Genomic DNA, 16916 nt, shown 5'->3' with positions numbered 1-16916 from the left:
TTTGAGAAATAAATGTCTCCAACCGTAATATTTGAACGTATTTCAAAAATCGTACCAAGTCATTCAAACACTTTCCACTAAACTACGTACACTAGATAATAGATTAATATAAACTTGACTTGTGTAAACAACTAGGTAACCGGACTGTCAGCACATTCCTTTCCTTTGATACTCCAATATATTAGTCTATTCACTCAAGATTAATATCTCAATATATGTATATGCCAAAGTTTAGCTATTTTAAAGAACATAACATTTCGAAACTCGACAAACGAACTAACTAAATCAAAATAACTATTTTTTAAAACACGAAAAGAATAATTCTTTAATGATGAGTTCTTTCAATATTTTCGTTCTTTCCCTTTATGTGTATATCAATAATATGGCTATGTTTATTTGTAAATATTGTTCCTGTTAATAAAGATACAATACATTATTACACACGCTGGAACAAACACAGTAAAAGCAACCCTTACATCGCAAACAACAAATGTTTTCATGGGGAATGCTCTTTGTTTAATGTCACATTTCCTTTGTAGCGAGCCGTACGATGTTCTCTCGGTAATTGAATACACTATTATCTATTATACTATACTCCTTTATATGTAACGATGAACAAAGGAAAATGTATAAAAATGCGCGAAGGTAGCTTCTTAATTGGCACAACTCACGTACAAGTACGAATACCCAATTATTTGACAAATTTCGTGTACAATATCGCGTTTAATTGTCACTTTCAATAGATTGCTGTCTCTTGTAATTCGTCGGCCGCTCGGTTGCCATGACAACGGCCAATTAGTGGCGCCACTGTCGCGTGAAGTTAATTCGAAGCGTTTGCGTTGACGCTGCGGCGCGGGGACTGTGTGGCGACGCCTTAATTACTTTTTGGGGGCATTGAATGATGATTTCGATAGTTTATAGGATGTTATTTAAGCTGTGTTTAACTGGGTGTGTAATTATTCCGTGAATATATTATAAGGAAGAAGATATTTGTGCTTAAAAATATTATATTCTGCTCTATAATTAATACAACTTGAACACCCGATAGACTACCGAAATAATATCTGTATGTCGATAACCATTGAACTAATTTATCGCTTTTGAAAAATATGCACACATTTGCTCGCGGTTAATTTTTGCATTGATGTAAAAGAACATGATTTTAAATTGTAAATTATGTTTGAGCTATGTTTTTTTTTTAATATACAAATACAGAGACTCTAATTACATTATGATATAAGGATAATTATACTTTATATCTCTAGAATGCTGGTTAAAAACATGAGCGACAACCTAGTCAGAGCAGTGTAGATTTTTATACATATTTTAGACTTTAGATTATAAAAGATACCCTTTCATCGTCGTTATTTCTCTCAATACACACAAGAACTAGATAAAAACTAATGTTGTTCTAAGAAATGGAACATGAAAAACAAGCGAGTCGCAGTAACACGAGCGCCAAGTTATTTACGGCGAGTGGTGTTAAATAAATCAAGTTGTTGCAACCATTTATCGTTGCGGTCGCGTTTGATTTATTTCGAAAAGAATGCATGTGGACTTGGCTGAGTGGCTGACACTATAGTGCTTGGAGCGACTAGCTGAGGGAAAACAGTGGAAAAGACAGCACAAATACAGTGAAATAGGTAACGTTCGAACAGTGTAATAATAAAAGTCAGCAGTGCGTTTCTCATTTGTTAGTAGTGAAAGAGTATGGAAGACCTTTCAAATATGAATTATTTTTTAGAGAAGTCATATTGAGGTTTTGTTGAATTTATTAATCTATTCGTCTGTTAGATTAATCGGAACGTCTGATGATACAGAACGTCTGTTTGTTTCGATATTAAATTGAATTCCATTTTACATTCATCAACCGCAATTTTGCTCAACTAGATATCAAATTTATTCAACAATTAAACAATGGCGCAAGAAATGCGAAATGTGAAATAATATTCCAGCTGAAACCGGTTATAACTGAACCACTCCAGTGCAAACCGCGCCATCAACGCTTTTGTTCCAAAGAGCTTCGCGGTTGTTGCAATGCAGTCTTGATTCTATCTTGCTTTTAAACGTTGGATTGTCTGTATGTATTTCTATAAAATATTTAATGAGAAATGTTTTCAATAGTATTATTAGGCATTGACCGCCTCCTCGGTACAGTGGTTGACGCGTGAGCGTAACACCAAGGGGTCCTGGGTTCGATTCCCGGTGGAGATGAAGAAAAAAAAATGTCTTGGTCTGGTAGGACACAGAAGGCTGATCACCTACTTGTCCCTAAAGAAAATCGATCAGTGAAACAGATGTATAATGCATCTGCCCCTTACCCCACTAGGGGACATGGGACTTCACTTTTTTTATTAGGCATTCAAAAAATTATTGAAGGGACATAAGGGATGGAAAATATTTATTTCCTACTTTTTACGATCGCTTCAAAAACTTAAAAAGTAAGATTTTTCTCGAATTTTTGGAGTTGGACTTTGGAGAAATTATTCATCTGTTTCATTTAATTAGATAAAAAGTGCCAAATATTGTAATTTTCTATCTCGACTCCATGAGTATCCTTTTAATTACAGTAGGTACTTGTAATAAGGATAATAAATTATAGCTACGAATATTAAATAGGTGGAGAAATCTTAGATTCATTATGTTATTATCTCAACAGCTAACCTCTTAAAACTTTTTAATCGTTTCTAATTATTTTTAAATTAGCTCTACGTTATTAAGAAGTATTATAAACAAAAATAAACACGATTATTATTTTAATAAAACGTTAGAGTAAGAAATTCTCTGTTTTATAGTAGTTTACTTAAGTCTTAGCCGATATTTTGGTAATATACTAAGTAAGGAATATTAAAGTAAGGCTCTCGGTAAACTTCGTATCTTTGTGAACTTGAGAGAATTTTCTACTAACTGGTAAAAGTAGTATGTTTAATTTTTCGTGTTAGTTAATATGTTGCTATAAACAAGGCTTGTTTCAGCAAATTATTATTTTTTATTTTTAGTATAAACATTAAACTATTATTCCACTTTAGGGTTTGGTATCGAAAGAAAGGGCACATTTAACCCCGAATTTAGATTGGATAGAGATATGAAATATATAAATAATTGATGTTTTATTTTACTTTTCACAGCCATTGTGTAATGAAGTTCGAACCCTTATGATTATTTTATTCACACAAAAACATTCTCTTTCGTCACAGTCGGATAATAAAAACATACCTGTAATCACAAATAAATAAACCTGTCAAATATCAAGGTCGCCCAAATCATTACTATTTGCACAATAAAATAATGCTGCCAAATTGTGAAGCAACCCAAGGCACAAGGCGCTGATTCCCCCCGGGGCTTATCCGTTTTTTCCTGCGTCTTGTAATATCTGTGCAATATCTTTCTCATCGTTTTGGCGGGAAATACAGGCTACTTCTCGGCTTATTGGACTGTCAAGACTGAGTCATGTTGGGTAGGTTAGCGCGGGTTGTAGTTTTGCGATATTGCACGGTGGAATAAGTTGGATAACAAAGGTAGGTAGGAATTAATGTTTTTGTGAATCAAATATTAGTAGTATTTTTTAGTCAATAGATATGATGTTATACTTAAATAAGACATAAGTACATATAAAAAGACAAAAACTATACTTTGACTACATTCTGAAAAACAAAGCTACAAAACATACTTACGACTTACTTACTACTATACTTACTTACTTAACAAGATTGGCTAAAAAGGCTGCAAATACATTGAACAAAAGACTGAACTACATGCGATCACTACTGACATCTAGTAATTACCAGCACACTTCTTTTATATATTTATTTGCATATTTCTTGCAATATACCTTGAAAATGTGTGACAATCTCAATCATCTCGACCAGGCCACAACCCCTTCATTACTCTATCATAAAACTCTCAGCCATAAAAGCTATTATGGATGAAGATTAATAACAGCATCTTTGATGACGTCAGCATGTTACACGCGTGACGTCACGGATGACGTCATATGCCATAACGCGTTGCTTAATCGAGATGGCATTTATAACGAAGCCTCGTATGCTGTTAAAGTGATCTCTTATTTATAGATGGTGAGAAGTAACGTCACAGTATTTATTATAGATGACAATCTCTAAGTATATAGAAAATGCAATCGAAAAGATCACATTAATAATAGTCGAACGTACTTCCTTCTTCTAAAGCCGTCTGTAGTCCACTGCAAGTAAAATACATTCGAAAAAGAAAAGTTTCATTTTCCAAAAATTCGGCGTGTTCTGCATGAAATTTTTAATAATTAACAAACTGTTAATTAAAAACGCTTTTACATCGAATTTCAATTTGAAATCCCAATTGCAGAAAATACCAATCAATTTAACATATACCTACAGTGCATAATTCACTTTGATAAATCATTAATTTTATGAAAAACTAGCGGTCCGCCCCGGCTTCGCCCGTGGTACATATTTACGTTTTCTCTACATAAAAACCATCCTCGTACTTCAAGGAATATAATAAAAAAAGAATTATCGAAATTGGTTCAGCCGTTCTCGAGTTATGCGCTTACCAACACATTTTGCGATTCATTTTTATATATAAAAAGAAGATATCTGACAACGGATTGAATCGCAATATTGTATTCAAAAACGTTTCCGTGGAACAGTTTGGTTTACCTTTCTGCTTTTTCACATGTTTTATCTGCGTTATTGGTAACATAGAATATTAAATTTTTCAGGCATTTAAAGCGATTATTTTATTTAAGTTGAAATAACAAAAAGCTTTTAATATGCGAAACTGTTGAAAAAATAGCACTTTTATATTAAAGATTTATGGCCTACCTTTAAACCGTTAAAAGTAATAAATAGCAAGTTCGGGACTCAACATTCGTTCAGCTTATTTTCGTTAAGATTTATACTAAACATTTGTTGTTCATGTATTTGAAACAAACTGACGAACTCTGAGATGATAAAATATATTTTTATTAAATACTACAAAACAAAACAGTAAAAGTGGAGAGTATATGAATTACGATAAAATATTTTCAATCTCTAATGGCACCTTGAAATGAACGTAGCAAGAATAAAATGTATTGTGAATTTCTTGTATAATGCAAGGTGACACTCCATTGGTGTCGCATCGATGTGTCGTTATATTGTAGGCGACAGAAATATAGGTTATAATATTGTATGAGAAATATATACGAGTAGGTATATAAATGTAGGTTTTATAATTTACTAGCTTACCGCCCGCGGCTTCGCCCGCTTTGTCTAAAACCTACTAAATTATATACTAAAACCTTCCTCTTGAATCACTCTATCTATTAAAAAAACCGCTTCAAAATCCGTTGCGTAGTTTTAAAGATTTAAGCATACAAAGGGACATAGGGACAAAGAAAGCGACTTTGTTTTATACTATGTAGTGATTTCATGAAGTATATCTTTGCTCTACATCGAAAACATTCCATAATAATTTACGATACGCACTTACTTCACAAAATCGTAAATCCAGAGACTTATATTTCAAATAGGTATATTACTTTTGTATAATATTTAAGTTATGTACAGATTTTATTAAAATATTAAAAGTTTTTCATAACGGTTTGTCTGATAAAATTTCATCCATTGTCAATTTATTTTATTCGGTTTCTTAAACCCTTTCAAAGAAATACGATTTTCATTAAATATCTCGTATTTTCTGATAAAACTTTTTATCAACATCGGCTCACGGCTGGGAAACTTGTATACATTTTCGTTAAAATGCCTCCAATAAAATATGTTTTCTCGAGAGTCTATAGGTTTAACGGATTAAAAAAGTTTTGATGAAATAATGAGATTTTCTTAAATATTCAAATGAATTCTTATATTCTATTTGTATTTGCGTATAAAGAACTTTCTTATGACTTACAAAATGTATTAAAACTTGAAGATCACTTTATATAACGAAGAAAGACTTTCGTGAACTTAAATGCAAACATTTATTAATTTCACTGAGCTCCTTTGGTAATATTAAATATACTTGATGTAATATTATCTACACTACGTTACTCTTCTCAAAGTTTACATAAAGACATTAAATTTATTATAAAATAAGTCGGATGCTATATACAGGGCTTGAGTTTTTTATTTCTGCCATTGATGAATTGAAATTAAATGGATTTCATTCAATTTATCAAACATTGTTTTTTATATGTGATTGTTTTCATACTTTTACGTTTCAAGTAATATTTCATTAATTATTTATCACATCTCAACGTTTAATCAGCCTTCCAAACGTTCCAATTCCAAACCTTCTTTACTCGAATGTTATGCAAATGAGATAGCTACATACAAAATTCAACAAATGTTACATTAATCCAAACATTATCCGTTTCATCATGCAGCTAAAAGCCTCTAAAACCGACCTTCATTTGTTACAGGTACAGCCTCTAAGGCCGCGGTCGTGTGTGGGCGGAGCGGACTGCAGAATTAACGGGATTAGTTATATAGAAACATTAGTATAGGCACTTTTTAAGCGAAGAATAAGTTTACGAAGTTAACGCACATCTGAGGCTAAATGATTCAAAAAAAAAAAATCAAAATTCTTTATTTGGAACAATAAAAACACAGATACAAAAAACTTTATGAACGATGGCACCTATAAAAGCTTAAAAAATGATATGGAGTATTTATGTTTACACGTAATAAAAACTGAAATAACCATGATATTATTATTAAAATTGCAATCACATCAACGAATCATTTAAATTGTAGTTAATTTATTGTATCACAAATGAATTATACATTACGTGTTAAGTACCTACTGTTGTCATATGACACCAGAAAACTGGTGATCCTCGACCGATAGCTTAAACTGTATTTATCCAATCTTTTTCTTCCTCAGTGATCAGTCGTTACGACTCGTGTAGATAAATAGGTACCTACTCAGCGTTTAATCTAATGTTAAAAAAAATTACTAAAAACTTTCTCTTAAAACATATTTTTTTTTGTTTTATTAAACTTAGTATAAAATTTTAATCGCTTCCGCTTATAGCTGATAGTAAACCCTGTACATGTCCTCTCCCTTATCTAAGAGGCTCATTAGGCCGGCTAGCACACCACTGGGAACACAAGTATGGCTATTTAGCAAGTTATTTTCAAGTTTAAGTCATTTTATGTTTAGAACATGATGGTGCAATGTTTTCATTATGTACATGCTTATTTATATGTTACTTGAAAGTAAAGTCTTATATTTTATTTTGGTTTTTATTTTAATAAGATATTAATTAACCAATGAATAAACTATGCTCTGTGTAATGTGACTAGGGGCGTATGAAGTTATTCTCTTGATTCAATTATAATTAGTTACAAGAAATATAAGTAGGGCGGTTCGAATTACACGGGGTCAACATTAATTTACATAAAAATTACTTTATTTGAACCCAGAATGTAAAACGTAAGAATTTTCTTGGAACCGACTAAATTCATAGCTATGGTCTAATTTTGTTGATTTCACCCAAGTTAATTGATTGATTGGTATAGGTACAATATAATAGGATAATAATTTACTCAATAAATTCAATAATTATGGTCTTATAGAGAGATAAAAACAAATAACAGGGCTCTACAAACAATTCAATCTACACAATCCACGAAGCAATAAACAACAATTTCTCAAGTCACTCGTATTATCAAGTCATCGGTGAACATATAAAAAGGTGGCTAGCCTGAATGACATTAACTCCACACTGTGACAAAGGTCACAAATTTGCCGAGCGACGACTGACCGACGACCTTACCGTGGGTAATCGCGCGTATGTTTGTAAGTATGGTCTTTATTTGCTAGGGAACGCATCGTTAAGTTTCTTTTGAGGCAAATTGTTGACGAGAGTAGATCGGTTTATCGTGTGTCAACTGGCTGGAGTTTTTCGGTTCGATGTTTGTTTTTGGGCTTAATTTGGCTATTTTATGTCGGTGGGTAAATTGAGTATATATGGCGAAACAGTTGTAGTAAACTATTGGAAATTTTTAGAATTATTTTGCAAAAATCTATATGAAAAACGGCTGCCCAATAAAAATGGTAATATATATGGTATGAGTTTTTTTTTTTCATTTTTTTGTTAAAAAGTTAAATAACTTCCTAGACATTATATTTTAAAATTTCGCACAACCATCAATCAAGTTTCCTACAAACAAATTTTCGACGACTTACAAAACAATTTGCTTAATAGTCTCTCCATTTAAGTAGTAGTGCCCAAATCCATCTGTCCGTTTTGAATGAAACGTTTAAGTTCCCTCCTCCCTTAGAGCCTTTGATGGAATAACGCGGAGGTACTCACTGAGGGCCCTTGAGTCTAGTTGTTTGATGATAAATATTGTTCATGGTGAAAGGGGAGGGTTGTTATCGACGAGGATGTGTGAAAAATGTTGATGTTTTGAGAGAATGGCGTCTATGGTTATAAAGTGTTAATGGAAAGCGGTAATACTTTCTGTATAAGCTATAACCTAAATGATATTTTATATAGCTGCGATATAGTTTTGGTACAGTTATTTTAACTGTAAATAAACTGCCAAAAAAAATAACCAAGTTAATACGCATATTTGTGAAATTCTTGTAAAGACCGACTTGCGATTAACAAAATAAGTCAATTCCAATCAAATAGAGATACTGAAATAGTATTTATACGGATTTAATTTTGACTATCAGAATCAGGTCATGTCCATTTATATTGAAGCTCAATATAGACTCTCTGTTTGGCCCTGTTTCATTCTAGTTAAACAGTACGACAAAAAGAGACACAATGTAAGTTGTATTGGTTAAATAAATTTAAAATTCTGTTCAATAGTAGTTTTTGATTGCAAACAATCATATTTGATTTTATAGATAACCTGTTTAAACAATTTTGTTAAAAGCATTTCTGACTTACGGACGAAATACGTCGTAACTCTCTTACCAATAAATAACATCCAGACCCTCTAGAGTCTAGAACATTGAAACGTCGCCGAAAAAACGTAAAAGGTGCAATTTATCAAACGATCGACGGCCGCTGGCTCACCGTTTGTTAAATAAACAAAGAAATTAATGGAACCTGGCTAATCCGGGCTCGCCCGGCGTAAATTCTTCACAAGCAGGTGCAGACCCGGGCTGTCACACTCGACAGGCATAATCCCTTGATGAATTACCCACAATATTTCTGCTACGAAGGTGGCAATAGTGGCCCACTTAGTGTGAACGTCAGTCTTAGTTGAAGGTGTTAAACATTTTTTGGACAGCTGCTTGTAATAAAACCCTTTTTGGATGTTGGGATTTTTGAGACAGGAAAGTAAAATGTTTATTCGTGTGAAATAAAAATTACCTTCCCAAAGTAACTATGTCCTATATTTTACCAGAAAACTTCAAATATACACTTAATATTTTTTAATGATTTCCGTACAATGATATCACAACCATGGGATATGATATAGGTATCAATCTCTTTAGTGTTATTGTTAAATATTACTTTACATAAAATATCGTTACATTACACAAAAACTAGAGCTCATCACTTTCATTACAACATCCATTTTCCTGTGTTCCTATTCATCATTTCTCAAGCATAACGGAGTATCTTCGGAGTATTTAATCATGTCTAAAATGAAATAGAGTCGCGTGATCATCCGTAAACAAAACGATATTGTTGAGGATCCCGTTTGGGGAACAAAGGCCGCAGAATCCAGCCTCGCTCGAGCTTTGCATTGTTTTCATCTTATTTAATAGAAGGTTCATTACAACGTTCTAGAAGCTTCTGTATTGTGTTGCTTGTAATGCTTTGAGATTGAGCTGTTTGACGTACTGTTGTTGATTGGAATAGATGGTGTTTGTGCTTTGATGTAACGATGTTTGGTACAGGTAATAGAGTTGAAGTGTAAGTGTGTATTGTATAAGTGTAGTTATTTGAATATACATATTATATACAGGTAAATATTAATAAATGAGTTGAATGAGTGTTCGCATAAACTGCTCCTATGCGTTAAATTCAATTTCGTAGTACCTTATGAGTTATGACAATTTCATAATTTAAAAAACTATACGATAAATGCCAGCATTAGAATCATCAATATTGTTTTACAGTCACATAAAAACCCCACATCAAATCCAGAAAATTGCGATACACCCAGCACATAAACAGGTCCCAAATAAAATAAAAAAAACTATATTAAAAAAGGTTAAATGCAAATGTTTCAAAATGTCACCGTAAAGCGGCAGATTGTATCAACAGACGTGATAAGTTGCGACTGAATGCAACAGTTGGCCAACTGTTGCCGCTTACCCTAATGTTGGTTTAAGCTATTAGCTTGAAAGTTTCCTCAAGACTTCCTTGAGTGATAGAGACGCGAATTTGTGTTTCTTTTATGTATGCAGAGTACTAGAATACAGGAAAACTATATGAAAGTTTTGGTTTATTTTCAGACATCATTATGTAAATTTATAGTATTTTACATATTGTCTGTTTAATGCGTCATAATACTTAAACAATAAAAGATTTTTATTGTGTGCGATATTTATTTATATTCTTTACATTAATTATGAAATTTAATTTAAACTCTTAGTTATTGCATTGTTTTTTTTTTGTATTATGTCTTATTTTTTTTAAATAAAGCTATTAATTTAATATGAACGTGTTTTGTTTTATACCTATTTTAGTATAAGAAATTATACCATCACCTATATGTATAAAAAATATAAATATAATATAAATATTTCTACAAGTATTGAAATCTTCAAAAATGTAATCGATCACAAACTAACGTTAATTTGTGGTCATTGATTCTATTTCATTCCAGTCTTTTCTTAATATCCATAGTTAAATGTAACAAAAGAATACATAAAATATACGATAAATTATCGTCCCAACGATAAATCGTCACGTCTGAAAGCGGACCCTATTCAGCCGATGCTTCTACACCATTTCACACGAAAGCCTACACTCGTTAGCGAACTTCCCTGTTTTCCCTTCGCTTTGTATCACAGCCAAAGAACATTGTATCTGTGACAAATTAATGAAAATAAAACATACTTTTTATTTTATGTACTGTATTTGAATAGAGGAATAAAAGACAGGTGAATTCCTGTTCAGTGTTACGATATTTTTTTTTCTTTTATCTCGGTTGTGAACTGCGGTAAAATAACAGGATGAATTCATTTGATTTAGTTTCCTGTTATTACTGAGGAAAATCTCTTTAATATAATTTTCTGTTGCTTTAATATTTTCTGCGGTAAAAGAAGCATGATAAATTTATCAATTATAATTATTAACACTTTAAATAATCTATAGCTGAAATGAATGGTATTGATAATAATAGTTTTTTTACTCGTGACTTTCGACCACTGTCGAACTTGGCCTTATCTTTCACTACATTTACGACAATTGAGATAGATAGATAGATAGATAATACTTTATTGCACACACACAAGATGTACATAAAACACAGAAAAAAAATTAAAATCATCTTTCAAACAATACAAACAATACTATTCTTCATTTGGCAGACAACAATCCCTACTTATAAAGCTCTCAACAATTTCAATAATCTCCAACTAGTATTTTATTACATTACTGGAATAGTCTTGATCGAGGACTGATAGCAGTCCCAAGATTAATCTGTCAAGTACAAAATGATCAATTTGTTGGCTCTTCCTTTGTCGCGATAAGCTCCTGTTTGACAGATCGTCTTCAGTCGACAAATGAAACGATTTTATCGTGGACAATGCTGATAGAGGGCTCATTTGATTGGATGGAAAATGTATGAAACGGTCAGGTAATACTTTGATTTCAGTTGTATAGATTTTGGTATTAAATATAAATCGAATCGACTCTGTATTTCATAAAGGGATGATTAAGTATCACAAATATGATTTATAGTATTAAAACCATACACAAGCGATCATCTGTATGTTTTTAAACATTTAAGTATAAAATTTATTTTCCTTTGATAAATCTTTCTTTTTAACCTAAATTGTATAATAATGAATTGTAATTGTGTTCTTCATATTTCACATAATCTTATATATAAAAATGAATCGCAAAATGTGTTGGTAAGCGCATAACTCGAGAACGGCTGAACCGATTTCGATAATTCTTTTTTTATTATATTCCTTGAAGTACGAGGATGGTTTTTATGTAGAGAAAACGTAAATATTATGTACCACGGGCGAAGCCGGGGCGGACCGCTAGTATGTTATGAAATTGAGCAATGAAAGAATTCAATAATACACATCGCTTGCTAATTAAAGTTCGAAACGATATCACCTGCTATAAAACTGTTGACCCGTGCCGAACAAAAGCCTCGCCACTAGAAACAGAGCTAAAAGGCAAAAGAGAATACGTGAGTACAAAATAACTTCGTGGCAGTTAGCAGAGCTTGTAATTAAAAATTCCGAAGCTAGTGTACCGGTCGCGGTAGTGTATTTTGCATTCTAATCGCTAGCGAGTCTCTCAGATGGAAATATTGGTTCGCGTTGAAAAATTTAGGTTATTCCAGCGCTATGTTCAGATTGTTTTTGCTGGCTTTTCCTTTTTGCAATTGTAACGTTGTAATTTGTTGAGCACATTTTTAATTTTACATTAATTAGAGAGGTAAAATCTTTGTTGAAATTATTGTTGCTTAAAATAGTAGAGATATAAGTAGGTACTGTGTAGGTAGGTGTATTTTGAAAGTTTATTATTTAAGAGCTTTGATGTGAACTTAGTAATAAGTTGTTATGTAATTAGTTTATGAAATTAATTATTACTTATTTGGAGTTTTCATCAAGGATAACAAAAGGGTTTACAATAAAAGAGGTTATAAATTTGAAATAATGCTATATATTAAGTGCTAATGCGTAAGTGGCGGTTTACATTCTCATCATCTTGTCGGTGCTCATCATCATGACGTCTCTGTAGGACCATCTGACGAGCATGTCCTTGTCCCAGCACGTGAGGTCGTCGCGCTTCATGATCATGTCGGACATGTCGAAGTCCTTCACTGTGTTGGAGGTGGCCATGTCCTTGTAGAACACTTTGACGTCGGTGAACTTCATGTTGTTGGTGAAGAAGGTAGTCATGTCGATCTCCCTGTCGAATGGGAAGCCGAGAGGCATGGTGTCGAAGCACGTGGTCCAGCGGCAAGTGTGACGGTCCTTCATCATGTTCATGTCGATGGTGTTCATGACGAGACCGCTGCGCACAGGGGTCACGATCACGAACATTTGTAAGTCGAGACCACCGACGTGACCGCGGGGAAGGAGCAGCCTGTGCGGGAAACCGACGCGGGACTTGTGCCAGAAGCTGTCGAGCACCTTCTCGTAGGTACCAGTGGTCTCCAGGTTCTTGTCGAAGTAGCGACGGGTCCATTGCCTGTCACCGATCACGCCGTGCATCTCCATGGAGTCGCGGACGATCGTGTTCTTGCCGGTCTGTAGTTTGTACAGGAAGCTGTCGATTTCAACCATGTCGTTGCGTTTGTCGTTGAAGGTGAGGAGACGGCCCATGCAGTCGAATTTGGGTCCGAGGAACACTCTGACGACGGCATCGACAGCCTTGTCAGATTCAACGTCGATGGACACCTTGAATGAGTGGTGGTTGAGACGGCGCATGCGTGCGGCGACAACAAAGTCGGACTTCTTCTTTTGGATTTCAGTTTCGTCCAAGTACAGAGCGTTGGTGATGTCAACGTCGTACTCATCCATGAAGGTGACGAGCTTGTCGGTGGTAATGCGCTCAACTTTGACGCCGGGGAAGTCGAGTTCGTTCTTGGTGTATTTGGGCAGGAAGTTCTTGAAGAGGTCAGCATTGGCTGTGATGCGCTTCATGATTCTCCAGAAGAGTGGGTCACGCAGACAAGTTGTGTACATGTCCAGAGCGGTGGGGATGTATGTGAACCTAGCAACGAAAAGAAATTTGTTAGATTTTGATTTGATAAAACTAAAAAAAATATCAAAATTAAGAGATGAATTTAAAGTTTTAATGTAATTACTATTTGTCAAAGATATTGAAATTCAAATGATAACTGATGATATCAAATTTATAATTGCTCCCATAAACAATATATGTTATATACCTTATTTAATAAATAATAACTTAAATGGAAAGTAGAAATAAAAGAAATTCTTACTTCTCGAAGTTGTATGTTCCGTAAGACAGCAGTCTTCTGAAGAGATGCACAACGTGGATGACCTTGGCGTCGTCGTTAACGATGCCCAGACCGCCCAACAACATCCTAGCGAGGTTCTCGAAGTCTTCGGCCTTCTTAAGGCTGATTACTGTTCCGTCACGCTGTAAAGGAAGTATAATCATCAGAGCGAAGCATAAAATATTTATGTTATATTGTATGTTTATTAAAACTTGCAGCTACAATACGAATAACTTAATCATATTATAATTCCAATTATGGAAAATACTTACTCTTTCGATTTTGCCGCTAACGATGCCTTCTCTGATGATCCTCTCAATGTCTTCAACGTACAGCCTTTCCTTAACGTTGTATTTGTGGACAAGCTTGACGTTGTTGGGACGGACGGGCATCTCGTCACCGGTGTGCAGGCGGATCTTGGGCCAGTAGCCGTGGTTGTCGACATCGTCGAATTTGACCATGGTGATGTCGCACATGTTGTTGGACAGACGCTCCAACCTTAAACGAGCCAACAGCTGTTTGTAGCCGTACATGGTGATCTCACCGCGACGCTCCTTGTTTAGGTTATACGTGTCGTCGATCATCCAGTATGGGTAGCTCATGTGCAGGTAGTACATGTAAGTGTTTAGGTCGATATCCTCGGTGAAGTAGTTGAGGCGGTCGTCCTCGCTGAGAGTGTGGCGGACGCCCTTACGCCAGTCGATAACCATGAGGTTCTTGTCGGTGACCTTAATGCCGTAGTAGTCGAAGACGGCGGGGTCGGTGGCGGACTTGGACATCTTCATCATGAATGCCTTGTGCAGGATGTGGCTGTCTACGAAGAAGTAGGGGTAGATTTCGTAGGGCGCGGGCAGGGTGATGCCGCGGCAGTCGTGTCTGTGGAAGACGGCGCAAGTAAACGCGTAGACGAACATGCCACCGTTGATGCGCTCCCTCAAGAAGCAAGCGGTTCTGATGAAAGTGTCGAAGTCCTTGGCGAAGTACAGCATGCGGAAGGTGACGATGGCTTGGTCCATGTGGTGGAAGTTGGTGTGGACGAAGATCTCACCACGTGGGAGCATGCCCATCTTGAACACCTCGATGAAGCGTTTGACAACATCATCTTTCTGAAAAGTCACAAAAAAATGTCTGTATGAAATATGTATAATTATAAATAAAAAAATATTCAACTAATTTCTCTTAGGAACACTCCTTGCTCTTATAAAATCATATCAACGAAAAATATATTTACATCAATTACTTGCCATAAAAACAAGTTTATATTTATTGTTTTGTTTGTGTTAATTAGTGATAACCAATACAATTCAATGTTATAAGAAATCAGTCCCTAATAAACAACATTTCACTGCTTATCGAGTGTTACTATGTTAACATATTTTACATTACTATTTCAATATCATAACATAGTGTAAAAAGTAACTTTCTCTGTCTCTATGTATGCTTAAATCTTAAAATCTACGCAACCGATTTTGATGTGGTTTTTTTAAATAGATAGAGTGATTAAAGAGGAAGTTTTAAGTATATATTTTATTAGGTTTTAGACAAAGCGTGCAAAACCGCGGGCGGAAAGCTAGTATTGTATATGGTTATAACTAACCAGGTATTTGTCCATATTGTCTTCGAGCACGTACTCGCGCGCCACCTCGCGGATGTCATCGTAGATGGTCGGCTGCAGAATGTGGTTCAGCAGCTTCCAGCAGTACAGCTCCTTGGTCTTGATGTCCACATTCACTGGAAATGTTTATCTCGTTAGAAACGATTGTTCTATAGCTATGTGTTTTGGTTGTAGTTGGAACGAAGTTGTTCACAAATTGAATTTTAAGTGAACCAAATTATGGATCTTTAATAGACTTTTAATAAATTATATAACTTCAGTTTTCTTAGAAATTAGACCCGTAAAAATAAATAATTTGTTATCTGAAATGGAATATTTATAAAATTGAAATGTTTTATTTATAATAATTTTTTACAATCATAGTGATATTAAATATTTAACGTTAATAACTATCTGTCTACGAATAATTCAGGCTAATTTTCTAAAGTTATTAAATTTTGATAAAGTTACAATTATTAATCTCTACTGAGAAAACCATTTTTAAAACAGGCCACGATTCATTTAGAACTCCTCTATAAGTTTAAAACTGCTCTATTATTAAAAAAATATTTTTCATTATTCTTTTTTGTTTGTTACTGTATAAAAACTTTCCTAAAAAAATGCCGACTGATTGAAATTTTATTTTACTAATAGGAGTACTCTAAATATTTACCGAGTAAAATGGCTATATTTTATTTCGATACTCCTAACAGCCAGTAACAGCTATAATATACAAAGCTATTAAAAATACATAGTTCTTTTTCTTTTCTCTAACTATCCCGAATCACTGCATCTACTCGTCTTTATATATATCTAATTAGTATATACCTACGATTTAAGTCGTATAAATATTTAAAGTAAAAATCTCACCTAAGGTCTCCTTGCCAATGACGAAGTCCTGATAGTTATCCCTCAGGGTGGTCGCGGCCGCCGCGGCGACCAATGCCGCTAGAACCAAGAACCTCATGTCGCCTGCACTCACTGAATGTGCTGAAGATACCCCAGCCTTGCCTTATATACGTTTCTGGAGATATCACACGTTTCTGGAAGTTATCTTTTGTTTTGCGCTTTCTGTGATACACTCTGACCTGAGATAGAGTCAGGTGTTGCATTTTGGGTGGGGTATTGTTTATGTTCTAGGTTTTAAGGTACATAAGATTTTTGCTATTATGTTTATTAGTATGTAGTTAATTGTCAATAATAATATTTAGATT

The 16916-nt window shown here is 34.2% G+C and overlaps 2 protein-coding genes and 1 long non-coding RNA gene across 5 annotated transcripts in view; 2 read left to right on the top strand and 1 right to left on the bottom strand.

The window, feature by feature from the left end:
• LOC149482593 (uncharacterized) overlaps positions 1-6533 on the top strand; it is a 111358-nt gene extending 104825 nt beyond the window's left edge. Inside the window, exon 5 of the long non-coding RNA XR_016316611.1 lies at positions 6398-6533. This is a non-coding gene — a long non-coding RNA (uncharacterized LOC149482593). The remainder of the gene's footprint in view (positions 1-6397) is intronic.
• Positions 1-16916, top strand: part of Tomosyn (syntaxin-binding protein tomosyn) — a 209088-nt gene that overhangs the window by 127449 nt on the left and 64723 nt on the right. The window lies entirely within an intron of this gene.
• Positions 12780-16692, bottom strand: LOC149482592 (basic juvenile hormone-suppressible protein 1-like). Its single transcript, XM_089703386.1, has 5 exons — positions 16573-16692; positions 15706-15839; positions 14381-15214; positions 14091-14251; positions 12780-13858 (listed from the first exon to the last, which is right to left on the bottom strand). The coding sequence occupies exons 1-5, from the start codon at positions 16667-16669 to the stop codon at positions 12832-12834; spliced, it is 2253 nt and encodes a 750-aa protein (XP_089559512.1). The 5' UTR covers positions 16670-16692; the 3' UTR covers positions 12780-12831.

The sequence above is a fragment of the Colias philodice genome, chromosome 14 (assembly GCF_061535455.1).
Source record: "Colias philodice isolate Cphi_HAF_F1 chromosome 14, ilColPhil1 Martin Lab GWU primary, whole genome shotgun sequence".
NCBI lineage: Eukaryota > Metazoa > Arthropoda > Insecta > Lepidoptera > Pieridae > Colias > Colias philodice.
The sequence above is the reverse complement of the archived record's forward strand: the minus strand, read 5'-3'. Positions and strand labels throughout refer to the sequence as shown.

Excerpts from the sequence above, each read along its gene's own strand:
- LOC149482592 (XM_089703386.1), bottom strand. The coding sequence starts at position 16,669 with ATGAGGTTCTTGGTTCTAGCGGCATTGGTCGCCGCGGCGGCCGCGACC. Across the intron at positions 15,840-16,572 it reads CATTGGCAAGGAGACCTTAG|TGAATGTGGACATCAAGACC; the intron begins GTGAGATTTTTA and ends AAACATTTCCAG. Across the intron at positions 13,859-14,090 it reads GGAACATACAACTTCGAGAA|GTTCACATACATCCCCACCG; the intron begins GTAAGAATTTCT and ends TTTCGTTGCTAG.